Source organism: Phyllostomus discolor, chromosome 4 (assembly GCF_004126475.2).
Source record: "Phyllostomus discolor isolate MPI-MPIP mPhyDis1 chromosome 4, mPhyDis1.pri.v3, whole genome shotgun sequence".
Classification (NCBI taxonomy): domain Eukaryota; kingdom Metazoa; phylum Chordata; class Mammalia; order Chiroptera; family Phyllostomidae; genus Phyllostomus; species Phyllostomus discolor.
Window position 1 is genome coordinate 14,427,321 of NC_040906.2, and position 24,087 is coordinate 14,451,407.

The 24,087-nt window shown below is 54.7% G+C and overlaps 4 protein-coding genes across 13 annotated transcripts in view; 3 read left to right on the forward strand and 1 right to left on the reverse strand.

Annotated features, from left to right (window-relative positions):
* The first annotated feature begins 65 nt into the window (after positions 1 to 65).
* ATG9A (autophagy related 9A) lies at positions 66 to 9,616 on the forward strand. Of its 7 annotated transcripts, none has more exons than XM_028508519.2 (16): positions 66 to 250; positions 1,252 to 1,309; positions 1,765 to 1,896; positions 2,018 to 2,061; positions 2,587 to 2,651; positions 3,403 to 3,564; positions 3,768 to 3,909; positions 4,149 to 4,897; positions 4,979 to 5,132; positions 5,236 to 5,415; positions 5,786 to 6,034; positions 6,240 to 6,418; positions 6,525 to 6,642; positions 7,694 to 7,916; positions 8,111 to 8,256; positions 8,533 to 9,616. In XM_028508519.2, the coding sequence occupies exons 3-16, from the start codon at positions 1,794 to 1,796 to the stop codon at positions 8,536 to 8,538; spliced, it is 2,520 nt and encodes an 839-aa protein (XP_028364320.1). In that variant the 5' UTR covers positions 66 to 250; positions 1,252 to 1,309; positions 1,765 to 1,793; the 3' UTR covers positions 8,539 to 9,616. The 7 variants fall into 7 exon arrangements, with proteins under 7 accessions (XP_028364320.1, XP_035878712.1, XP_035878714.1 ...); XM_036022819.1 differs by having other exon boundaries at positions 82 to 250; positions 1,255 to 1,309; XM_036022821.1 differs by having other exon boundaries at positions 82 to 176.
* Positions 9,617 to 9,915: 299 nt separating this feature from the next.
* Positions 9,916 to 17,512, forward strand: ABCB6 (ATP binding cassette subfamily B member 6 (Langereis blood group)). 2 transcript variants are annotated; one of them, XM_036022817.1, is made up of 20 exons: positions 9,966 to 10,095; positions 10,253 to 10,835; positions 11,141 to 11,278; positions 11,538 to 11,724; positions 11,932 to 12,033; positions 12,210 to 12,393; positions 12,959 to 13,080; positions 13,861 to 13,970; positions 14,170 to 14,235; positions 14,408 to 14,533; positions 14,663 to 14,739; positions 14,836 to 14,899; positions 15,013 to 15,098; positions 15,304 to 15,361; positions 15,562 to 15,666; positions 16,092 to 16,266; positions 16,394 to 16,506; positions 16,748 to 16,842; positions 16,917 to 16,985; positions 17,223 to 17,512. In XM_036022817.1, exons 1-20 carry the CDS (start codon positions 9,995 to 9,997, stop codon positions 17,320 to 17,322), a joined length of 2,661 nt encoding a protein of 886 aa, XP_035878710.1. In that variant the 5' UTR covers positions 9,966 to 9,994; the 3' UTR covers positions 17,323 to 17,512. The 2 variants fall into 2 exon arrangements, with proteins under 2 accessions (XP_035878711.1, XP_035878710.1); XM_036022818.1 differs by lacking the exon at positions 10,253 to 10,835 and having other exon boundaries at positions 9,916 to 10,095.
* A 125-nt stretch (positions 17,513 to 17,637) lies between these two features.
* Positions 17,638 to 20,515, reverse strand: ZFAND2B (zinc finger AN1-type containing 2B). 3 transcript variants are annotated; one of them, XM_028510573.2, is made up of 10 exons: positions 20,434 to 20,515; positions 20,238 to 20,310; positions 19,879 to 19,973; positions 19,577 to 19,708; positions 19,294 to 19,445; positions 18,944 to 19,036; positions 18,808 to 18,868; positions 18,655 to 18,722; positions 18,252 to 18,324; positions 17,638 to 18,041 (listed from the first exon to the last, which is right to left on the reverse strand). In XM_028510573.2, the coding sequence occupies exons 2-10, from the start codon at positions 20,290 to 20,292 to the stop codon at positions 17,997 to 17,999; spliced, it is 774 nt and encodes a 257-aa protein (XP_028366374.1). In that variant the 5' UTR covers positions 20,293 to 20,310; positions 20,434 to 20,515; the 3' UTR covers positions 17,638 to 17,996. The 3 variants fall into 3 exon arrangements, with proteins under 3 accessions (XP_028366374.1, XP_028366375.1, XP_028366373.1); XM_028510574.2 differs by having other exon boundaries at positions 17,638 to 17,937; positions 20,238 to 20,313; positions 20,434 to 20,514; XM_028510572.2 differs by having other exon boundaries at positions 20,238 to 20,313; positions 20,434 to 20,513.
* A 496-nt stretch (positions 20,516 to 21,011) lies between these two features.
* The window catches only part of SLC23A3 (solute carrier family 23 member 3), a 31,164-nt gene continuing 28,088 nt past the window's right edge, over positions 21,012 to 24,087 (forward strand). Inside the window, exons 1-2 of the mRNA XM_028510037.2 lie at positions 21,012 to 21,024; positions 21,104 to 21,106. The gene's annotated coding sequence lies outside the window, so the exon portion shown is untranslated. The remainder of the gene's footprint in view (positions 21,025 to 21,103; positions 21,107 to 24,087) is intronic.

Genomic DNA, 24,087 nt, shown 5'->3' on the forward strand with positions numbered 1-24,087 from the left:
CCTTAGTCCCGCCCCCGAGGCCAAGAATTGGCCGTTGTATCTCCACCCCCCGCGCTCATTGGGCAGGCTGGCTGCGGTGACAGTGAGTGGCAGACGCCGGGCCTAGCTCTCGGGATCAGGTCGAGCCCAACGGAGCTGTCGGAGCCCCTGGAATCACCCGGGTCACGATTCCTGAGGTGAAACGCGAGACCGGTTACTGGTTGTCTCAGGGCTCGGGCCGACCTGATCAAGGGTGTCCGCGGAGACCTAAGTGAGCTCGCGGCGGGTAACGGGGGTAGGGGCGCCGCGGGCGGGGCGCAGGCGCGCTGCCGGAATGTTTTGATAGCGGGGGCGCGCCGGCAGGGGCGCGCGCGGGCAGCGGGCCCGCGCGCAAGGTTGTCCGCTGTGGGGAACCGAGCCCTTGGCCTGGTGACGGGCGACCCTGGGGCGCCCTGGGCTCGGGTAGTGGCTGCTGGGTGTGGGGAAGCAACCCAGTCCACCTGGGGGCCGGCTGTCGGACTGGCTCCTTCCTCCAACATCTGCAGGAACCCTTGAGCCAGGCGGGGCCGGCCGGGGTTCCATGGGCCCTGGGTTCACATTGCCCTGGTGAGTGGTGAGCTCCGAGGGTTTGGTCAGCTCCTTTGGACCCGGTTTTCTCGCTAACCCGGGGAATCCCACCGGGCCAGGCTGGGCTGGGCTCCAGGGCTCCGGGACTCCGGGGCTCCAGGGCTCCAGGGCTCCAGGACTCCAGGACTGGGTGAGTGCCACCCAGACCATGCCTGGCTTCGTGGACTTACGGAACACACAGTTTGCCCTGGATCTGTGTCAGGACTCCCCATCCAGGAGCTGTGCCTGCCCGCTGGCCCTTCGGTGCCAGGGAAGCAGGGGAAGGGGTCGACCAGGAAGGGCTTCTTCGGAAATGACTCTCACCTTGGGTTTCGGGTTTCGCGCTTAGTGGACCCTGTTGGCCTAATTTCTGGGGCTGAGGTGGAGCCGTGGAGAAACAGTTCAGAGGGGCCTTCCCACCTCAGACCTGTACCGGCTCAGTCTTCACAGCTTTCCAGTGAGCCTCTTGTTGAGTTGAGTGGGTGGCCCTGTACAGAGCTACCGGAGGAAATGGGCCAATGCATAACCCTAGGCTGGAACGATGCCCCCCTACCCCATGTTTGGCCTCCTCTTAGTTGGGGAGGAGGGGTGGGTGGGTGCCTGGGAACGCTGGGTTTTTTTTCTGTCCCCACTCCCTACGCTGGAGCCTGACACCTTCTCTTCTAGCAGCTGCACAGCGAGGGCATCAAGGGCTGGAGTAGAGCAGACACTGTCCATGGAGCTGGTAAGGCCATGTGCTTATTTTTCAAACTTTTGTTTGCAAAGCGCTTCCAAACATCCAGTTTCTTGGGAGACCAGGTTCTCCAGGAAGGCAGGTGGAGGGCTGCTTCTCTCCACTAATCGAAGATGAAACAGCCCCCACCCAAAGGGGCAGAGTGTGGCTTCAGGCCAGTAAAGCTCCAACAGACACTCAGTAAAGGCTCCGAGAAAGAACTGCTTCTCAGACTTTTTTGGCTGAGTGTAAAGGCTCTAGGAATGACTGATCTCGTTGGTCAGTTAAGGTCTCCCAAGCCCTGAGCTTGCTGCTCTCCTTTCATTCCTCCTCCTCCTCTGCCTTTGAGCCAAGAAGACTGGTAGTGGGGACCAAAGATTCTTTCTCACTGTTGATTTAGGAGGCAGGGCAGCAGATGAGCAGCACCAGGGGCCGACCCAGGGTCTTTTCTTCCCTGTTCCTGACAGGTGGATAAGGTGGATAGGGGGCGGTGGTGATGGCGCAGTTTGACACGGAATACCAGCGCCTGGAGGCCTCCTACAGCGATTCACCCCCAGGAGAGGAGGACCCGTTGGTGCACGTCCCTGAGGGGAGCAAGTGTGAGTCCTTGGCCATGACAGCCAGAGCTGGGGCACGGGGGAGAGTTGCTGGAGGAACACTGCGGGAGCAAAGGGCTGGTGTTCCTTCAGGGCTCTGACATCTCTGCTCTTGTGCACGCAGCACCTTGGCACCACATCGAAAACCTTGACCTCTTCTTCTCTCGAATATCCTTTGTGTCTCTGTGTTGGAGCTCTGGGACCTTTAGCCCCTCTCTGAGCAGGGCCCCTGTTGGGAAATTTGGGTGGGCTTGACTACAGTCCCTGGAAGAGGGATGGAACTCTTGAGGCTAAAAGGAGATGAGGAAGTAATGGTCATTGTAGATAGTGATGGCTCATGTTTACCAAGAGCTATGTTCCTTTCACTTTGTGGTGTTAATTTATAAGGAAACTCTCCAAGGGTGATCTTCCATTTTGATGGGATTCTAATAACCATAATAATGTCTTTTGACTCCTTCTGTGTCACCTCTGTGTGAAATACTTTACATGCATTGTCTTAGACCTAATAATCCTTTGACGAAGGTGCTATTATTCCCAACCCACCACTACAGAGGGAAGCTTAGAGATTAAGTACTTGGGCAAAGTCACGTGGCTAGAAAGTCCTAGAGCTAGGACTTAAGCTCAGGTATGAGACACCAAAGGCTGTGCTCTTCATTGCTATCTCTACCAACCACTTTTTCTTAAGAATTACACGTTTATAATCTACACCAGAAGAATGGCTTCACTTGCATGCTCATCGGGGAGATCTTTGAGCTCATGTAAGTATAAAAAGGGATGGATGATTTGGTGACGGAATACATCTCAGTCTTTCCTCTCCTTGACCTCAGCCTTGACCCTACCCGCCTCTCAGTCCTGGGCTCAATATTCAGCAGACCTTTGTAGGGACTGGGAATGGCACCAAAATTTACAACCTTCACCTTTTTTTTATCTTCCATGTGAGGAAAACTTTCCAAGTTCTGTCTCTTCCATGAAGATAACTCAGACTCAATCACTTCCTCAGAGCTCCAGTGTGATGGGCATGGCTCATTCAGAGATGCCACCCACTTGGGAAACGTGTCTCTGTTCTGCCTTGGCTGCACCTTAGGCCTGCTGCTGGGCAGAGAGCCTCCTAAGAGGAAGGAGCCCTGTGGCCTTGCCAAAGAGGAAGGGATTAGGAAACCTTCCCCTCCCTCCCCAGTATCCACCAGATCAGAAGGAAAGCAGGGACCGGGGTCCAGAGACAACAATCACAAGGCTTTTGAGAGAGTCCTGTAAGCTGTGGCAGAGATTACGCTGAGGTGGGGAAGCAGACTGATTCTGTGGGGCCTGAGGCTAAGAAGAAAAAAAAAAATAGGAGCTTGTTTGTGGAGCTAAGCAGTAGAGGTAGCCCGCTGGGAGTTCTCCTGCCCTTCCATTCCCCAGAGGCTGTTCCGTAATCATGTTCTGCAGCTTCCAGACTTCTCTCTTTCCTACTTTATTTCACGGGCACCTCGCTGACTCTCGGCTGTACGCCTCTTCCCAACTCCCCAGGCAGTTCCTCTTTGTGGTTGCCTTCACCACCTTTCTGGTCAGCTGTGTGGACTATGACATCCTATTTGCCAACAAGATGGTGAACCACAGTCTCCACCCTACCGAGCCCGTCAAGGTCACTCTGCCAGATGCCTTTTTGCCTGCCCAAGTCTGTAGTGCCAGGTAAGGGCCACCACCGTTCAAAGGGCATCAGAGCCTATAGTTCTGCTAGCGGGTGGGGAATGGAGTGGAATGTGAGGCAGTAACTCATACCTTAGAACACAGACTTGGGCTCGGGCTCAGCCTCACTGGATCCTCCAGCAAAGCAGTATGTCTGCCAAGACTCCTTAAGGGCACCCCTCTTTCCCCTTTCTTTCCTCCACCAGGATTCAGGAAAATGGCTCCCTCATCACCATCCTGGTCATTGCTGGTGTCTTCTGGGTCCACCGGCTTATCAAGTTCATCTATAACATTTGCTGCTACTGGGAGATCCACTCCTTCTACCTGCATGCTCTGCGCATCCCCATGGTGAGACTGGGAAGTGAGGCAGTTAGCACCACAGCCCAGGCCATCTCCTGCAGCTTGGGAAGGGTGGGGCGTATTCCCAGGCATCGGGCATCCTCGGCCGCCACTGGCAGGTCAGGGAGTGTCTGCTTAAGGGCTCCACTCAGCTAAGCATAGGACACCCGACCCTCCCAGCTAATGCAGGGCAAGGGGTCAGGCCAACTACCCCATCTTCCTTACCTCGTCTCTTCCCCACCCCACAGTCAGCCCTTCCATACTGCACGTGGCAGGAAGTGCAGGCCCGGATTGTGCAGACCCAGAAGGAGCACCAGATCTGCATCCACAAGCGTGAGCTGACAGAGCTGGACATCTACCACCGCATCCTCCGTTTCCAGAACTACATGGTGGCGCTGGTGAACAAATCCCTCCTGCCCCTGCGTTTCCGCCTGCCCGGCCTCGGGGAAGTTGTCTTCTTCACCCGTGGCCTCAAGTACAACTTCGAGCTCATCCTCTTCTGGGGACCTGGCTCTCTGTTTCTCAATGAATGGAGCCTCAAGGCTGAGTACAAGCGTGGGGGGCAACGGCTAGAGCTGGCCCAGCGCCTCAGCAACCGCATCCTGTGGATTGGCATTGCCAACTTCCTGCTGTGCCCCCTCATCCTCATCTGGCAGATCCTCTACGCCTTCTTCAGCTACGCTGAGGTGCTGAAGCGGGAGCCAGGGGCCCTGGGAGCACGCTGCTGGTCACTGTATGGCCGCTGCTACCTCCGCCACTTCAACGAGCTGGAGCATGAGCTGCAGTCCCGCCTGAACCGTGGCTACAAGCCCGCCTCCAAGTACATGAATTGCTTCTTGTCACCTCTGCTGACACTGCTGGCCAAGAATGGTGCCTTCTTTGCTGGTTCCATCCTGGCTGTGCTTATTGCCCTCACCATCTACGACGAAGATGTGTTAGCCGTGGAGCACGTCCTCACCACCGTTACACTCCTGGGGGTCACTGTGACCGTGTGCAGGTGGGCAGGGTAGCAGGTGGGAGCAAGCCAACTAGCGTTCTCTGGCAAGGCTGACCTCTCACCATAACCCCGACCCCATAGATCCTTTATCCCGGACCAGCACATGGTGTTCTGCCCCGAGCAGCTGCTCCGCGTGATCCTCGCTCACATCCACTACATGCCTGACCACTGGCAGGGTAATGCCCACCGCTCGCAGACCCGGGACGAGTTTGCCCAGCTCTTCCAGTACAAGGCAGTGAGTGGAGTTGGAGTTAGGGCCTGCTAGAAGCTGGCTGGGAGCTCGGTGGTGAGGGCTGGGGTCCCTCCTGCTGTCATGACCTTGGTCCCCTCCCTTTCAGGTGTTCATCTTGGAGGAGTTACTGAGCCCCATTGTCACACCCCTCATTCTCATCTTCTGCCTGCGTCCGAGGGCCCTGGAGATTATAGACTTCTTCCGTAATTTCACCGTGGAGGTCGTCGGTGTTGGAGATACCTGCTCCTTTGCCCAGATGGATGTTCGCCAGCACGGGCATCCCCAGGTACTGGGAGAGGAAGGGGGCAGGTGGCGAAAGGTGGTGTTGGCAAACTGCGAAAAGGCACCCCTTCTGAGCCAACGCATCACAAAAGGGCAGCCCTGTACCAGGGCACGCACTGCCTGATAAACAGGAGCCTGGGCTGGATTTTAGCCCTAAACTTGAACCCTTGGCCAAGAAGCTCCCTTGAGAAAAGCACAAACCAAGCAATTAGCCCAGCATGTGGCCACTCCTGGGGTAGGCACCAGGGCCCCTGGACAAGACAGAGCAGTGTGCTGCGCTCTCTGTCCTCCAGGGGCAGGGCCTCTCCCCAGCAGGAAAAGCACAAAAGGGTTCCCATGAGCGGACCGTCCTCACTGTAGCCTCCCTTGTGCAGTGGTTATCTGCTGGTCAGACCGAGGCCTCCGTGTACCAACAAGCCGAGGATGGGAAGACAGAGCTGTCACTCATGCACTTTGCCATCACCAACCCTGGCTGGCAGCCGCCACGTGAGAGCACAGCCTTCCTGGGTTTCCTCAAGGAACAGGTTCAGCGGGACGGAGCAGCTGCGGGCCTTGCCCAAGGGGGTCTTCTTCCTGAAAATGCCCTCTTTACATCCATCCAGTCCTTACAATCTGAGTCTGAGGTGTGTTCCTGGGGACTGGGAGCGGATGGGCCGAGTGGACTCCAGGAACTGGAGTTGAGGACTAGGCGTGGGGTGGAAGGGCCCACCCTATAGTTTTCCTTCTGTCTGTTCAGTCTGTGCCATTGGGTCCTGAGTGCAGAATAGTGGGGGGGCCCAGAGGTCTCCCTCCTGCCCTGAGAATTCTACTCGCCCCTTTCTTTCGTAGCCACTGAGCCTTATTGCAAATGTGGTAGCTGGCTCATCCTGCCGGGGACCCTCACTGCCCAGAGACCTCCAAGGTTCCAGGCACAGAGCTGAAGTTGCCTCTGCCCTGCGCTCCTTCTCCCCTCTGCAGCCTGGTCAGGTTCCCACAGGCCGGGCTACTAGCACCATGACAGGCTCGGGGTGAGTAGAGGTGGGCCAAGTTGGGGGGCATGGCAGTACGGCACCTAGCAACTCGTGTGGGTCTCAGAAATGTTGATGACTGCCGTATGTCTGTGCTGGGGGACAGGGTAGACGCCAGGACAGCCAGCTCCGGGAGCAGCGTGTGGGAAGGACAGCTGCAGAGCCTGGTGCTGTCAGAATACGCATCCACTGAGATGAGCCTGCACGCCCTCTACATGCACCAGGTGAGTGGGCAGCAAGGGGCAGGGCCATAGAACCAAGGCGGCAGTTGGAAAATAGACTAGAGCAGCTGTCCCCGACCTTTTTGGCACCGGGGACCGGTTTCATGGAAGACAATTTTTCCACAGATGGGGGCGGGGGGATGGTAGACAGGAGGCAGAGTTCAGGTGGTAATGCAGGCGAAGCTTTGCTTGCTTGCCTGCTGCAGGCCACTCGCTTCCTGCGGTGCGGCCCAGTTCCTAACAGCTCACAGATGGTACCAGCCCACGGCCTGGGGGTTGGGGACCCCTGGAATAGAGGACAAAGCTGGGTCCTTGTTATGGTGGAAAAAAAATAGAGGGTTTTAGACATGGAGAAGCAAGATGTAGATTCAAATCCCTGCTCTTGTCATTTACCTGCTCTGTAATCTCCATTCCAACATACACCCTCTTACTAGCCTTTTAGCCAAGCTTATTCTCATCCAGGGCCTTTACACACTGTGGTTTCCCCTGCAAGGATCCCCTTCCCTGAGATACTGTATGGTTCCTCCACATCCGGGTCTCTGCACTTACCTTTTCCATGAAACCGTCTCTGGCCGCCTTGAGTAAAAGCCTCTATTGTTTACCCCTCTGAATCTCCCTGCTACCTTTTCCTCCATAGTATTTAGCACCATCTGACATATCGTATTTTTTCCTTATCTATTTGTTTATTGTCTGCCCTTCTCCCTCCCCGGTGTATTGGCCCCACAAGGCCTGGGATCTCTGTCTGTTTTTCCCTGCTATACACCCAGCACCTAAAAGAGTGCGTGGCACTTAGATGTGCAGTTTGTTCTTGAAACAAATGCCCATGTACAATGAGTGCTACTATGACCGGTGCAGCGGCTCAGTCAGGGGTCTGCTAAGAAGTCAACCCGTGAAACATCAAGTGCATGTTACGAACTACTAGCACAATAGGTACTCTGGGTCAGTGACTCTTGGTGAGGTGGTGTAAGTAGGAAGTGGCTGACACCATGGTGGGAAGCAGCTGTTTCAGACAGATTATCCTTCCATCCCAAATAATGAGCACCCCACTTCTCAGCTCCACAAGCAGCAGGCTCAGGCTGAACCGGAGCGGCACGTGTGGCACCGCCGGGAAAGTGATGAGAGTGGGGAGAGTGCCCCTGAAGAGGGGGCAGAGGGGGCCCGAGCCCCCCAACCTATCCCCCGCTCTGCCAGCTATCCCTGTGCCGCACCCCGGCCTGGAGCACCTGAGACCACTGCCCTGCAAGGGGGCTTCCAGAAACGCTACGGGGGCATCACAGGTATCCAGTGGGCATACAAGAGGACACAACCTTCAGGGAAGGGTGGTTCTTTTGGGGCCTCTCGGAAAAGAAAGGTCAGAGGAACCAGGCCAAGGAGAGTAACTCCTCCCTACCATCACCCAGGGAAGCCCCAGAACCCTTGTCCTCATTCCTGTTTGCATTCATTCTAAGAGTATATTTATTTGTGTCTCTAGATCCTGGCACAGTGCCCAGGGCTCCCTCTCACCTCTCCCGGCTACCGCTTGGAGGGTGGGCTGAAGATGGACAGTCAGTGTCAAGGCACCCAGAGCCCGTGCCAGAGGAGGGCTCGGAGGATGAGCTTCCCCCTCAGGTGCACAAGGTAAGGACTCTGGGGCCTGGTAACAAACGCTAGAAGTAGGAACTTCTAGGCTGAGGTCAAGGCTTCTCACGTAAAGAGAGGTGGGCCTCTCAAGCACAGATACTGCACCCTTCCCTCCAAAGTATACTCCTCTTTCTTTCCTATCTGCTCTGAAATCCAGGGCTTGATTTCTCCTTCACTTACCTCCCCAAGAATCAAGGTTTCCTTTTCCTTTATGTCCACACTTCTGTGAACAGCTGAAGACAGTCTCCACTACCAACCCTTTTCTCTCTGCAGGTATAGACAAGGCTGACGAGCGTCCCTGTGCCCCAGGATGGAGGCCTCTGTTGCCCTGCCATCCCCTCCGCCCGCCATGGAGGGCTTCTCTGAGTGTTGCCTGGCTCCACGCGTGTGGTGTTTGTGTGTCCGTGCCTGGCCAAGGGAGGTGCCAACAGTGGGCTCACCACAGCCCTAGGAGAGAAATTGGGGGCCTAGGAACCAGGGCACACAGGACTCAAGCTCATCCCCAGGAACCCCCGTGGCTCAGAGTGTGGTGCTAGAAACTGGTCCCCAGTCCCGGTACTGCCACCTTTGCATCCACCCCTGCAAATCTCCAGAGGACTGCCCACCACAGAAGCTGCCAAGCAGGGAGAACCTGTGCCAACTGTGGAATGGGGGGGTTGGGCCTGGACCCTCAACCTCTGCGGCCTCCCTCTCCTGGCCCCGAAAAGATGAGCAGCTCAGGCTGTGGCCCTTACCTCACCCCCAGTTCTCTCCCAGTGCTGCAGCCTGCTCACCCCTCTCCTTCCTGCACATCACTGGCATGTGTGCTGCTTGCTCTGGTTCTGTTCGCTTGCTCCCCTTCTCTTCAGCGTTTGATTTGCGTTGGCGCACAGGTCCTAGCTCCCAGCTCCTCTCATGCTATCTTTTGACACTAAGAGGGAAGTTTTCTAAATTGCAGGAGCAGGATGGAAATTTTTTGCTGCCCTGTCCAATTTTTCGGATGGGGCCCTGGGAGACTGAGGCCTTCCTGTGCCCCATTACTGCTTATTGTACCACCCACCTCCCCCTCACCTGCACAAGGGACAGGGTTGGAGAGTGCCCTGGTCTGTCTACCTCCCAGCGAGAGCTGTGGCCTGCCTCCGGCTGTCCCCTAGAGGGGAACAAAGGGGCGACAGGATGGCCTCACCCTAGGCTTTGGGCTGCCGCATTGCATGCTGGGACTCAGCTCTCACCCTCCGCCCCACCCTCACTGAGCTCTGTTCTGCGGGTGAAGAGTGAATTGCCCTCCCGGAGCTCACAGCTTCCTGAACTCACAGCGGAAAGCGGTGGGGACCGTGTACAGCTTGATAACCCTTAATAAAGAAGGGACTTTGACCAGGTTGTGGCTTTGTCGTTTCGCGCGGCTACAATTCTGGGAACCAGAAGAATTAAGTGTGTGTGATCCCTCCAAGTGGCTTGGGACCAGAACGGGCCCTGTAGGGAAGTGGGCCCAGCAGTGGCTCGGACACACTGAGCTAGCTGGCTTAGCGGAACGCCCATTTCCGATCCGTGACTCCTTGGAGGTCAAGGTCTCCAGCCAGACTGGCGGTCAGATTTCCCGCTCCCAGCACGTGACCAAGTTGCCTCCGCCGGTCTATTTTGCCTTCCCCTTGTGTATACCACTTGCCCCGCCCCTTCGGTGACATTTGGCCAATGGGGACCCTGGGTAGGGACTGGAGGCAGTCACGGTGGGCTGGGCTGCTGCGAATTACAGCGCATGAGTCAGACACTGACCATTCCTGTCGCCGGGAACTTGCCCGAGAGAGTCCTGAGCCGGGAGCAAGGCGCAGTCGGGAGAAGACGGCATACGTGCCCTGCGTGAGTGCGTGGTGGCGCGTGCGCGAAGCGAGTGGGCGGTGTGGCTGAGTCCACGTGCATCCCTGACAGCGGACCCCGCGGCTCCATGACCCGAGACTCCCCATCCCCAGCGTCCGTGACCCTCCCCAGCGGCCGGTTTCGTTCTTTGGTCCCGCAGTCCCTGCAGCCTCAGCCTGCGGCCACGCACTGCCATGGTGACTGTGGGCAACTACTGCGAGGCTGAAGGGCCTGCGGGGCCAGCCTGGGTGAAGGGTGGCCTGAGTCCCTGCTTCTTCTTCACGCTCATGCCCTCGATGCTGATGGCCCTGGGGGCTCTGGCCTTGGTGCTGGCCCTTCCCTGCAAGCGTCGGGAGCGGCCAGATGTTGCCGAAGTGCTGTCCTGGGGGGCCGGCCCTCATGTCGCTCCCTACGGGCTGCAGCTCCTTCTGGCCACACTTCAGGTGGCATTGCCTCTAGCCTGCCTGGTTGGTCGACTGGGCACTGCCCAGGGGGCCCCGCTGCCAGGTTACCTGCTGCTGGCTTCCATACTGGGGACTCTGGCCAGCGCCTGTGGCTTAGGGCTGCTCGTCGTGGAACGGAGCCAGGCACGGCAGAAGCTAGCAATGGGCGCCTGGATCAAATTCAGTCACAGCCCGGGTCTCCTGCTCCTCTGGACTGTGGCGTTTGCAGCCGAGAACTTGGCCCTGGTGTCTTGGAACAGCCCACAGTGGTGGTGGGCAAGGGCAGACTTGGGCCAGCAGGTGAGGGACCTCATGGGGAGAGGGAAAGCGTGGGTGGCAGGGGCTGATCATACTGGCTCCTCGCATAGGGCTGACTCTAAGAAAGGGAAGACAGGAGGGGCTGGCACTGGCTGGAAGCTGATAGCCAGCTGGTGGGGTGTGTCTGTGCTGAGTCATTGTGGGGATTTTTTTTTTTTCAGCTTGTTAGTTGCTGGGCCCCTGAGATGGACCTGGATGCATGCCCTATAGCAGTCCCTAACTGTGTTATAAGTAGTAACAATGGCATCTGGCCCTGTCTGATACTCTCCCCACATTTTTCATTCTAGGTTCAGTTTAGCCTGTGGGTGCTGCGGTATGTGGTCTCTGGAGGGCTTTTTGTCCTGGGGCTCTGGGCCCCTGGACTTCGTCCCCAGGCATACACCTTTCAGGTCAATGAAGAGGACCAAGATGTAGAGAGGAGCCAGGTACACCTTGATATCGGAATCTTAGCATCTGCCTTCACCTCTGCCATCATTTTTCCCACCATAGTAAACTCTCTCTTTCCCAAGTGTCACATTGTACTGAGTCAGCCTTTCTGACCCCATCCGGGATTACATATGGGTCCAAAATGCCTAATAGTCCCCTGGGAGCCATAATCCCACGCATTTTTCCTGGGAGGTTTCTGGCTAGTGCACTTCTTTTTGATTTCCGAGCTCCCCTCTCCTATGTGCTTCACTACCCTAGGCTCAGGGGACAGAGGGGCCACCACAGTCTACCTGGCGAGACCTTGGCAGGAAGCTCCGCCTGCTGAGTGGTTACCTGTGGCCCCAGGGGAGTCCAGCTCTGCAACTTGTCGTGGTCATCTGCCTGGGGCTCATGGGATTGGACCGGGGACTGAACTTGTTGGTCCCCATCTTCTATAGGGACATAGGTGAGGGGGAGAAGGAGGGACAGCTCCATGCCCTGGCCCTTCATTGGCCTGGTGGGTGGGGGGACCCTCACCTGGGGGCGCTCTAATGTAGGGTGACAGAGTCGGAAGCTGGGTGGTCAGAAAGAAGCTGTGGCTGGTGCCTGGGGCAGCCTCTTCTGAAGAGAGTCCTAGGGGCCGTAAGTGGGCTTTGACTCGTTTTCTCCGTAGTGAACTTGCTGACTGAGAAGGCACCTTGGAACTCCCTGGCCTGGACTGTTACCACCTACGTCTTTCTCAAGTTCCTCCAGGGGGGTGGCACTGGCAGTACAGGTAGGAGGGATTCTCAGCCTGGCTGGTGCTGACCCTTTCCCCTCTTCCTGATGTTCGCCTCCCCCAGGCATTGCTGCCCTGGGCCCCTTGGTGCTTTCCAACCTTTCACATCTGGGTGCTAGGCCGATGTCACTTGGCCCTTCAGCCCTCCTGAGGACTCCCCCTGTTCTCCCCAGGCTTCGTGAGCAACCTTCGCACATTCCTGTGGATCAAGGTGCAGCAGTTCACATCGAGGAGGGTGGAGCTGCGCCTCTTCTCCCACCTGCATGAGCTCTCACTGCGCTGGCACCTGGGGCGCCGCACAGGGGAAGTGCTGCGGATCGTGGACCGGGGCACATCCAGCGTCACCGGACTGCTCAGGTGCCAGGCCTGTGGAAAGGGAGTGGGGGAGGGCGGGGCTGGAAAAGCAGGGATGGAGGGGCTGTCAGAACAGACCCAGCCCAAGGAACTGCTCCTCCTCCCTCTTTCCTTTTCTAATAAGATTAATGTACATATTCTGTCCTAATAACTTAAACTGTGAGCAAATCTCTTGAATTCACTTTTCCAGAGGCTCCTTCTCCATTTAGTATGAGTTCTGCTTCTTTGCATTTTTATATGTATGTGTGCGGAGTCCCAGAGCTGAAAGGGTGTTGTGTGGGTTGTTCCCAAAACAAGTGGTATCATGATACAGGAATCACTCCCAGAGTTGCTTTAGTAACAACATGGTGTGGAGCTGTATTCTCAGCCAAGCGTGCAGATCTTCTTTCTTCATTAGGACTGGCCCAGAGCACTCTGTGGCTTGGGCGCGCTGTGTGTCATTTAGCCGCCCACCTCTTAAAGGGCATTTAGCTTGACTGCAGCCTGTGGCTGCTGAAAACAAGACACTGCACTGAAATTCTGGCTCGGAGCCCCTAAACCTTTCTTTGCCCCTTGACTCCCCTCCCAGCTACCTGGTATTCAACGTTCTCCCCACGCTGGCCGACATCATCATCGGCATCGTCTACTTCAGCATGTTCTTCAACGCCTGGTTTGGCCTCATTGTGTTCCTGTGCATGAGTCTTTACCTCAGTGAGTGCTGATGGGTGAAACCAGCTCCCCGAACTCTTCAAGGACTCCCTTGGGCGTGAGCCCTGACCTGCTTGGGTGACTCAGTTTGGAATGCTGTAGATCAGTGGGCTTGGAATAGTCCCCTGCTATTCCTCCACATGGTGGCGAGCGTGCGCCTCTGCCAAGGGAACCTTAACTCGGCCTGGATGGAGGACCAGAGCATCCTGGTCCCATTAGACACCCATTGTGGTTACGGGTCAAGGAGAATCCTCACTGTGTAGCAGATGCAACTTGCTTTGATTTGTTCCCCCAAAGCATTTTCTTTCTTTCTTTTTTTTAAAAGAATCTTTTTTAAAAATATATTTTATTTATTTATTTTCAGAGACGGGGGAAGTGAGGGAGAAAGAGAGGGAGAGAAACATTAATGTGTGGTTGCCTCTCATGTGCCCCCAACTGGGAACCTGGCCCACAACCCAGGCCTGTGCCTTGACTGGTAATTGAACCGGTGACCCTTTGGTTCACAGGTCAGCACTCAATCCACTGAGCCTACCAAGGCCAAAATCCACTTCCCAGCCAAGGCTAAAAGCATTTTCATACACGAGGCTTTGTACAGGCTGCAGGGATACCTTGGACACAGCCCCTTCCCTCAGGGAGCTTAGGGTATTCTTACCTAAGAACCTGGGTCCCTGGGCTGTAGTACAGGGTTAGCAGCAGTAGGTAGCAGACATACACATGCGGTCTCTGCTGTTGGGAGCGATGTTTCGATCTCTCCTCCTTTCCTCTCCTCCTTCCACTCTCTAGTCCTGACCATCATGGTCACTGAGTGGAGAACGAAGTTTCGACGTGCTATGAACACTCAGGAGAATGCTACCCGGGCACGAGCTGTGGACTCTTTGCTAAACTTTGAGACGGTAACAGAGACCTCAGTGGCAGTGATGTGAGACACAGAAACGTGGAGGAGTGTGTCTGGGATCTTTGGGGCTGCTGAGGAGCTGGGGGGTGTGAGGTGTGCTGTTTAAAATTAGGAAGGAGGGATTGGGGATCTGGAGGCAACGGTCCAGGTGCCGAGTGCTCCAGCCATGTCAAACAGTGGTGCTTTGAATTCATCAGGTGAAGTATTACAACGCGGAGGGTTACGAAGTGGATCGCTATCGAGAGGCCATCTTAAAATACCAGGTGAGGATGCTAGTTTGAGGCCTTCTGAGAGCAACGACCTGGCCTTACGGAGCTGCCCAGGCCAACAGGAGTACAATCTGGGCTGTGAGGTTGAAGGTCCCTGGACCCAGTGTCGGCTTTGGTGATGGTCAGCACATGTGTGACAATCCTCTCTCCTGTACCATTCCCACAGGGCTTGGAGTGGAAGTCAAGCGCTTCGCTGGTTTTGCTAAATCAGACTCAGAACCTGGTGATTGGACTTGGGCTGCTCGCTGGCTCATTACTCTGCGCATACTTTGTCAGCGAGCAGAAGCTACAGGTGAGGGGATTGTGCAGGGGACAGGAAAGAGGGGCCTGGAGCCTGTGTCTGGGCCACCAGCCTCCTGGGGTGGGCAGGGTGACACCGAAGGCCTGTTATGACTTGGTTCTCTTCCCTGGATCTCCACAGGTTGGGGACTTTGTGCTCTTTGGCACCTACATCATCCAGCTATACATGCCCCTCAACTGGTTTGGCACCTACTACAGGTAACCTGACGCCTGGCCCTCACCTGGCCAGGTGCATTCATCGTTGTTTTCCCAGCCAGTGCTTCAGAAGAGCTCCAACCAGCACTCTCATTGCAGGATGATCCAGACCAACTTCATTGACATGGAGAACATGTTCGACCTGCTGAAGGAGGAGACAGAAGTGAGTGAAGCCAGAGGGGTGGGGTTTTGGGGAGGGGGAGCCTGCATGGTGTTCCCTGTGCCTGGAGAGTGCTAGAGCTGTGACCTCGGCGTGCACCGGTGGCGCTCTCCCAGGTGAAGGACCTTCCTGGAGCAGGGCCCCTGCGCTTTCAGAGGGGCCGGATTGAGTTTGAGAACGTGCATTTCAGCTATGCTGATGGGTGAGCCCCTTACCTCCTGCCACCCCAAGGCCCCCTTTCCCACTGTCCACTTACACACCGCCTTCCTGCCCCCTCATCCCTGCTTTTTGGGAAGAGAGCCCAGGCAGGGGAGGGTCAGGGCCCAGTAGGAGCTCTGCTGTTGGAAGGGGGCGCTGGGAGTGCAGCAGGCCTTGCCCATGCTGACCATGCCCACTGTCCCTTGCAGGCGGGAGACCCTGCAGGATGTGTCCTTCACTGTGATGCCTGGACAGACCCTGGCGCTGGTAAGGGGAGACCCAGCCACTTGGCACAGCCTCCTCCACCTTCCCTTATACCAGCACCCCTGGTTGCTTGTGACCCAGGCTGGGAGTCAGAGACCCCTGTCATGACGGGTCACAGGAGTGAATGTGGACATTGGTGGTCTCTTAGAAAGCCTTAAAAGCCAGTGGGCCCAAGAATGGTTTTCCTGTTTCCAATGCCACAGGTGGGCCCGTCTGGAGCAGGAAAGAGCACAGTTTTGCGTCTGCTGTTTCGCTTCTATGACATCACCTCTGGCTGCATCCGAATAGATGGTCAGGACATTTCACAGGTGAGGTTGTTTGGGAGAAAACTGTCATTTAGGGTCCTGTGTGTTAACGAATGTAAGTGCTGAGCACCCAGGAAGAGGAGATGCACCTCTGCAAAAAGCCAGGGCAGGAGACCTCAGCCTTTCTAGCACCATCGGGCCTACACGAGGACACGAGTCACAGGAATGGTCTGTACAGGGCACAAAGGTCCAGGGCACAAAGGTCCACGGCAGTCTGGGAAGCAGGGAGAGGAGGTGGACTTTCTCCTTATCGTTGGGAAACAGAGGTTGAGTGATTGGCCCACACAGCTAGGATTTGGGGTGATGATGGCAGAAATTTTGCCCGGGGCCTTTCTTTCATCCCATTTGCTTCGCACCGGCCCATCCTACCTCCCAGGCCTGTGGGGAATCAATCTCACAGGCCAAGGCATGTGGTCTCTTGGCCCCAGGTGACCCAGATCTCCCTCCGGTCTCACATCGGAGTTGTACCCCAGGACACCGTCCTCTTCAATGACACCATTGCCAACAACATCCGCTACGGCCGTGTCACGGCTGGGAACGATGAGGTGGAGGCTGCTGCCAAGGCTGCAGGCATCCATGATTCCATCATGGGTTTCCCTGAAGGTGAGCTTGCCTGACCTGGTTCAGCCCCGTTACTCCCTCTGACCTCTGTTCCGTCCCTTCCTTGCCTCATCTGCTCACAGAAACCAAGTTTATCATGTGTGACTTGGGAGGTGGGCGATATCCACAGGGTACGAGACGCAGGTGGGTGAGCGGGGACTGAAGTTGAGCGGTGGGGAGAAGCAGCGCGTCGCCATTGCCCGCACCATCCTCAAGGCCCCCGACATCATCCTGCTGGATGAGGTGAGGGCCCTGGGCAGCCTTCGCCCTTCTCCCCCACCCTGCCTGTGCACACGCCATTCCTGCTGGGCACTGTTTTCCACCTGGGAGAGATACCCCAGATCCATGTTTCACAAAACACCTCACAGTTCTCAAGCACAAACAAGGTTACTTGTGGTTCCCAAGGCCTCACCCAGCAGCTTGCATGCTCCTCCCACGGGGGATTCGGGTGACAGGGGCAGTCACACCCAGACCCTCTCTGCAGGCAACGTCAGCACTGGACACGTCTAATGAGCGGGCCATCCAGGCTTCTCTGGCCAAAGTCTGCACTGGCCGCACCACCATCGTAGTGGCACACAGGTATGCGACCGGCGCAGCGGGCAGCAGGGCCTGCCTCTGTTGGCGTGCTGCATAACTGGTCTCTGGCTTCTCAGGCTCTCAACTGTGGTCAGTGCCGACCAGATCCTCGTCATCAAGGATGGCTGCATTGTGGAGAGAGGACGGTAAGGGACGTAGCAGAGTGGGCAGGGCTGGGCCTCTGCACGGTGGGCCCAGGATACGGCTGTGAAGTCCCAGGGGTTTCTGGAGGAGCCCTCGCCAACCCCTGCCCCGTCTTCTCTGTGAGCTGGTGGCGAGGACTTTTTTATTTTAATATATTTTATTGATTATGTTATTACAGTTGTCCCACTGGTGGCGAGGACTCTTGTAGTAAAGCTAATTGACACTTTCTCCCTGTGCAGGCACGAGGCTCTGTTGTCCCGAGGTGGGGTGTATGCTGACATGTGGCAGCTGCAGCAGGGGGGACAGGAGGAAGTCTCCGAAGACACCAAACCTGTCTAAGGCACGGTGACCAAAGTTGTGGCCGCTTCCCTCCCAAAGGGCGGCAACTCAGAGGGCAGGAAAACGTGTCTGTCCTCCTCCCCTGGCGTGTTTCACCCTGTTCTGGGGGTGCGGTGCTGGCTCCAGTGAGGGAAAGGGGCCTCTTGGGAAAGCCCTCTCCGAGAAAATAAAGCTGTGGACTGTGCTCAGATCAGTGACTTCACCGTGTGGCCCACCGGAGTGGGCCTTAACCCTTAGGTCCGGTGAGCGTTCTTGACAGGACCTGCACTGATTTTGGTTGGAAAAGAGAAAGACACACACCACTTGGATGTCTTATTAACTATCCACATCCTTTATTTTTCCCAGGCCCCTCCCTGTCCCTACACGTGGGGGCGACCCCAGTGTAGGAGGGACAACACGGTGCAGGGGGCGGAGTGGGGCCTGGCCAGCATCCTCTGAGGGCCCGTCCAGGGAACACTGCATGGCTGCCCTCTCACGCAGCGCAGGGGCCAGCGGGGCCTTCTGTTGGCTCAGTTCCATCCACAGGCTGACTTTCTTAATGCTCCCTGGAGACAGCCTCTCTGTCACTCCTCGTCTTCACTCCAGGCTGCTCCTGGCCTCCTCTCCCTGTGGACCCTAAAGGTGTGAGGCCCACAGTCTTCCTCAGGTGAGCCTCCCTCCCCAAGCCCAAGGCCCTAGCACAGGCTGCAGTTAGACGGCTTCAAGCTGCGGCTTTGGGCCTGGAGCAAGGAGAGGGGAAGACAGGGTGCCGTGTCAAGGAAATGAGGGGACAGTTCTTACTTCTGAGCTCACCGTGGGCTGCAGTCATACTGCAAACAAAAGGATAACCCCCATTCCAAAACTTTCAACCACTCGGGAGAACCACTCCCCTGCCCCAAACTCCTTGCACCCTCCCCGTGCAGGACCCCGCCTCTACCCCATCCTCACACCTGCTGTCGCTGGTACTCTGCCTCGCTGGCTGACAGTGCTTGTGCTAAAGCTAAGTCTTCTTCCTCCTGAGAACTGGGGGAGAGGAACAGCGTAAGTTGGATGACAATAATAGCTAAAATGTAAACATCCGATCTGTTAGGCACCACTGTGCTGAGTACTTCTGAGTATTACCTCAATCTCTGTACAACCCTACAAGGTAGGTATTAGTATGGTCCCATTTTATAGAGGAAATTAAGATCCTAATGGGTTAAAGAACTTGGTCAAAGCTCATATAGTTAGTAAGCTTAATCTTGGGCCAAGTTTTTAACTATTATCTTGCAACAGGACTGAGTGGTCCCACCGACCCTCTACCAAACAGAGCCCTTGCCCATATCCCACCCTCTTTCACCAGAGAGTAGGTACCTTGGGACCTGGGGTTTGGTCTCTGCCAGGGACAATTCCAGGGCTCGCTGCAGAGCCTCATCCTCACTCTGCGGAAGGAGAAACAAAACCAACTGCTTTGGACTCTACTCTGTGTGGATTTGCTTCTGTTTCTCCAACCTCTGCCCAACTCACCAAGCCATTCTGCAAAGCAATCACCGGAGGGGCAGTCTGTGACGGAGACCGGGCTGTGGCTCTAAGGCAGATATTCAAGAGGGAGAGATCAGAGGCGTGAAGGGGAAAAAGGGAGAGAAGAAACGGGCAGACCTACCTGCTGGGAGAAGTAGATGAAGGCAAGGTCCGACTTGGGCTGGGGATGGTGCTTGTAGAAGTCAGAGTCTGTGCTCTGGCGATGGCAGCAAGCCTGTAGGGAAGAAACAGTCTTGACATGTCTCCAAGAGCAGTCAGCATGCATGCTCCTCCCAGGCCTTACCCGGGAAGTCGTGGGGCGGGGGGAGGGAGCTCCTCCAAGCAATCTGGAAAAACACACACTTGAAGCTAAGACTGCCCCACTCAAAGGGGATAGGGATCAAGCTTCCCACCTTGTAGTGAAAAAGGCTGAGTCAGTTCCAGAAGGATGGGACAGTCCCAAAGGCAAGTAGAAGACTCAGCTGCAATTACCCTGCCCGGCTGTTTGGGTGCCCATCTCCAGAGCAATCATGGTCCAGTGGGTGACGATGCTTGATGCAGAAGTTTCGGCCACAGCGTTCACAGGTCAGTTTCATCATTTCCCGCTGCCGGCAGCCAGAGCGTTCACACTTGTTGGTGAAGATCTGAGGTGGAGTGGGAAGGTTTGTCTCTGCTGAGGCTCTGACCCCCTTTTCCAACCCAATCAGAATAGCTGCTCCGGTTTCCAGGCATCCATAGACCCAGCTGGGTCATGGCCAACCCCTCCAACACTTGCCTTACGTTTTTGCTGTGCTGGATCCGAGCGACAGTCTCGATCAATGTGCTCCCCCACAGCTCGGTCAGGGGGCTCCCCTCTGGCCACAGGCACAGGCACATTACAAAGTGGGCATACAGGTACTTGGATATCCTATAGTCAAGGAACAGGGCTCAGTCTGTGACCCGCTTCCACTTCAAATCCCTGGTCCTGAAAGAACCTCAGAAAGACCATAAAGGAGAGAAAATTGGAGGCAAAGGGATTGCGGGGATTCTGCATGCATCCTTCACCCTTCCCCATCACCCTCAGACCACCCCGTCCACCTTTTGGTAAGCAGATCCACAGTGATGCTGAGCATAGGTTATGTGGTCCGCACAGAAGATGCCAGAGCAGGCGTCGCACTTGAGCGGCAGAAAATCTGCGGGGAGTACATCAGATTGCAGGTCCAGCGGGAACTTGACATCGTTCCGGGTCAGTTAAGCCTTCCACTCGGGAAGGAAAACACCCACCTTATTTGCAACAAACCACCGCAGCCCTAGTCCATTACCCTTAGCCACGCCCCCTTCGACACCGCCTCAACCTCGAGCCCCGCCCCCTCCGGCATTTCCAGTCCCCCGGAGCCCACCCGCAGTTCCAAGCCCTCTCCACCCTGCCCTACCCCACCTCGCGCTCCGCCTCTCACCCAAGCGCTGACAGCTAGGCTCGGAACAGTGAGCCCCGAGGTCCGGAAACTCCATTGCCGGGCCGGGAAGGGCCTGCTGGGAGAAGAAGCGATGCTGAGCATCTCTAGGACTCCCGCCACGAGACCAGACCGCGACCCTGCACTCTGGGGGGCTCCCTGCCCCTCCCCTTCCTCTCCCCCGCCCAGCCGGGCTTACCGGAGCTTCTGCTCCTCCCGGCCGGAGGCTCCCACTCCTCCCCTAGCGCGCACGGCGCACTGACGTCACCGCGCAGGGCGGGCACGTCTCGCGCAGTCGCAGGGCGGCTAGGGGAGCGTCCCCGGAGAACCGATAGCCGTTTGTTTTTGCACCTCAAGGCTGGGTTTTGAGTTTACCCTGTGGCGAGCTTAGCTCCACGAAGAGCGAAAGGACCGGCAAAGGCAAGGACAGAAGAAATGTTGGAGAAGGAGGGCTGGCAGGGTTTGGGGTCTTTCGTATGTCGGTCCTTCGCCCTCTTTTTACTGTGTACCTAGCCATGGTGCTTATGGCCACGGTTTCACTTACTCTCCACAAGCTGACGGTTCCTATGGTACTCTGAAGTACAGATTTCTCTCCCGAGCTTCAGATCCATCCTGCAGGTTTAGCTTTGGTTCCCTTTCTGTAAGACTTCCGTGACCACCCCCAGTTTGGGATAAGCACACGGGCTATGCGATCTCCCTAGTTCTGTTCTCGCACCCATACCACCTTATTATTGTAATCAGCTCTTTACACACACAGATATACAGGGAAGTCGTGAACCGCATCTGCCTTGTTCTGTGTCAGGTCCCTAGCACCCAGCGCAGTGCCTAGAACTGCGTGACTTCAGTTTGAATGGGAATTACCTACAGAGCTGGTTTCAAATGCAGATTCCTGGACCCTGGAGCTTCTGATTTAGTAGGAAGCCTCCAAGAGAATTCTGACACGTTAGCCATGTACTGCACTTCGAAAAACATTGCCTTGAATATTCTGAGTGCTTATTCAATATTTCTGGAATGAAGCACGAGAGTCGCTGGATTGATGACGTCCTGCCTTTCCTCAGGGATCACCAGGTTGTGGTCTTGCAGCTTCTGCACATTCTGCTTCTCACCTGCCTCTTGCCTCTCATGCCTGGGGATGGGCACATTCTATCTCCCCGTAAGTGTGACCACGGGGAACAAGTAAACAGGTGGAATGAGCTTAGGGTGTAGCAGTGTCCTCCAAAATGGAGGGGTAACGCAGGCCGCAATGGGAATGAGGAGGATACTCATTTCTCATTATTCCCCTCTCTGTCCCAGTCCAACTTTTGGCTCTGTTTCCCTATGTGTTTGCTACTTCCACCCTCACATCTCTAAGGCCAGTAGGAATTAAAAACACGTTTCCTGGTTCCTCAAGCAGAAGGCCTAATCTCAGCCCCAACTGTGCCCTATTGCCTTGACTTGGAACCTGTGGAGCCCTGACCCGTGGCCCTATGGCCAGGGCCTGTGGCCCAGGCCTGAGTCTTGTGTTTGGGGGAAAGGAGTCAGCCCCACCTAAAGTGAAAATGAACCAGCTGGCTTGGGCAATCCTTCCCCAAAATCCAGGAGAAGCCATTCAGCTAATTTCTTCTTTCAAACAATATATCCAGTGTCCTTCCACATGCCCGTTGCTGGATGATACATTCAAAGAAAAAGGCAAGGTAATGTGGCAGTACATTTCAGGTATCCCATTCTGGGTTTGACAAGTGTTATTCAAGCCAAAACCTGAGGGGTGAGTAGAGAGGTGTTGGCTAGGTGAAGTCCAAGAGAGAAAGGAACGGGGTGGAAGGAGGTGATACTCCAGGCAGAGGAAACAGCGGAGAAAAACACCCGGAGAAAAGAGAGAACGAGATTCTTTAAATGAACTTTTAAAAAGCTTGGGACCTCTGAATCTTAGGGTATATCACGCAGGCTGGAAGAGAACTGAAGCCGGAGAGCTGGCAGAGGCCAAATCCGCTCAGGGGGTGGAGGCCAGGTTAGTGTTGAGAATGTTAACATAAATAGATAACCTTAAGCAGGGGAGTGACATGGCTGGATTTGTATTTTGAGAAAGTCACTGTGGCTTGTAGCGGAGAAGAGACTGGAGGAACTTGGAGATTGCAAGAGGGGAGACTAGGTAGGAGGCTGTTGCTATAATCCAGGCAGGAAATGATGAAAGCCTGAACCAAAGTGGGGACCATGCTTAGAGTTAATGAAAGCTCAGCCCTGGCGGGGTGGCTCAGTTGGTTGGAGCCGACCCCATGCACCAAAGGGCTGTGAGTGTCATCCCGGGTCAGGGAGTACACTTAGGTTTTGGGTTTGATCCGTGGTAGGGCGCATCTGGTAGGCAATTGATCAATGTTTCTCTCTCTCTAAAAGCGATGAAAAAATGTCCTCAGGTGATGATTTAAAAAAAAAAGAAAACATTTTTACTACTTTTGAAAGACAAACATAAATAAATACATAACTAAATGTTAAACTGTAAACTTAAAAAATATGATTGTTAGCTGTGGCTGGTATAGCTCAGTGGATGGAGCAGGGCTGCAGACCAAAGGGTCACTGGTGTGGTTCCCAGTCCGGGCAAATGCCTGGGTTGCGGGGACGGGTCCCCAGTGGGGACCACGTGAGAGGCAACCACACATTGATGTTTCTCTCTCTCTCTTTCTCCCTCCCCCCTCTCTAAAAATACATAAATAAAACTCTTTTAAAAATATGATTGTTAAATACACATTATTTTAATATAAATTATTAGCATATTAAATTAAATATTAAAGTAAAAAATAAAAATTAAAATATACTTAATTGAAAATAAAATTATTTGTTCTTTTTAAAAATAGTGATTTAAAGAAAATACATAAACGTGCCACTGTTAAGTTGTAAGTACTTTTAACGCAAGTTTTTGTAGCTACTGAAAAACTCTGGTGTTAGGTTACTCAAGAGAATGTAAGGAGGTAGCTATAAACCTAACTTCAAATACAGTTCTCCGACTTTTGTTCAAATAATGTCAACTCTTATTTGATAACTTAGAAGAGCTCTTTTTTGAGCAAATATTTTTATTTAGGTGGATGTGATTTTTTCTTCTAATTTCTAGCAAGCTCTAGTTTTTAAGTGGAAATTTTCTGATTTATATTCATCTTTAATTTCATGAAATAGGCTGAGATTCTGATGCAGAGAATTTATATTAATTTTAATGTCATCCTGTTCCTAATCCCACTTGTTTGAAGTGTCTTTAAACTAGAAAAAATATTCCTGTAATTAAAGCTGGTTTTGTTCATTGACATCTCCCCCTCTTCTTGAAGTCTGTGGAATGCAACAGTGCTTTCTAAACAAATAAACCTTTGTGCATTCAAATTTTTAATGCAGCTATATCTTATTTATAAGTGATTCTGAATTCAGAGTTCTTTTTCTAATGTTGAAAGAACTCTTTTGCCTCAATTAGATAAGGTTGGTGTGGTGGTTAAAGTATGTCCACAAATTCTTTGCTATGTCTCGCTTCATGGGTGTGGACTGGACTCAGCCACTTGCTTCTAACAAATGGAATATAGTGGAAGTAACAGAGTGTGACTTTTGACAATAGGTCATAGAAAGCGCTGTGGCTTCCATCCCACTCCCTCAGATCACTTGCTCCACAGAAAGTAGCTGTCGTGTCCTCATTTCACTCCAGCAGCTGTAGAGAGAAGTTAGTGTGATGAGGACTTGAGGCCTCTTGGCAACAGCAAGTGGGGAACTGAGTCTTCTAGCCAATGGCCTTGCGAATGCACCATTGTGGAAGCAGATCCTCCAGCCCCACGCAAGCCTTCAGATGACTGCAGCCAGCCCTGGCTGACATCTTCATTGCAACCTGGTGGGGGACCCCGATCAG

Coding starts and splice junctions, on each gene's coding strand:
- ATG9A (XM_028508519.2), top strand. CDS start 1,794: ATGGCGCAGTTTGACACGGAATACCAGCGCCTGGAGGCCTCCTACAGC. Junction 2,652..3,402: donor GGGGAGATCTTTGAGCTCAT/GTAAGTATAAAA, acceptor CCAACTCCCCAG/GCAGTTCCTCTTTGTGGTTG. Junction 6,643..7,693: donor ACGCCCTCTACATGCACCAG/GTGAGTGGGCAG, acceptor CCCACTTCTCAG/CTCCACAAGCAGCAGGCTCA.
- ABCB6 (XM_036022817.1), top strand. CDS start 9,995: ATGAGTCAGACACTGACCATTCCTGTCGCCGGGAACTTGCCCGAGAGA. Junction 13,081..13,860: donor GTGCATGAGTCTTTACCTCA/GTGAGTGCTGAT, acceptor TCCACTCTCTAG/TCCTGACCATCATGGTCACT. Junction 16,267..16,393: donor CATCATGGGTTTCCCTGAAG/GTGAGCTTGCCT, acceptor CGATATCCACAG/GGTACGAGACGCAGGTGGGT.
- ZFAND2B (XM_028510573.2), bottom strand. CDS start 20,292: ATGGAGTTTCCGGACCTCGGGGCTCACTGTTCCGAGCCTAGCTGTCAG. Junction 18,869..18,943: donor TCATCTACTTCTCCCAGCAG/GTAGGTCTGCCC, acceptor TATCTGCCTTAG/AGCCACAGCCCGGTCTCCGT. Junction 18,723..18,807: donor TTGCTTTGCAGAATGGCTTG/GTGAGTTGGGCA, acceptor CTCCTTCCGCAG/AGTGAGGATGAGGCTCTGCA.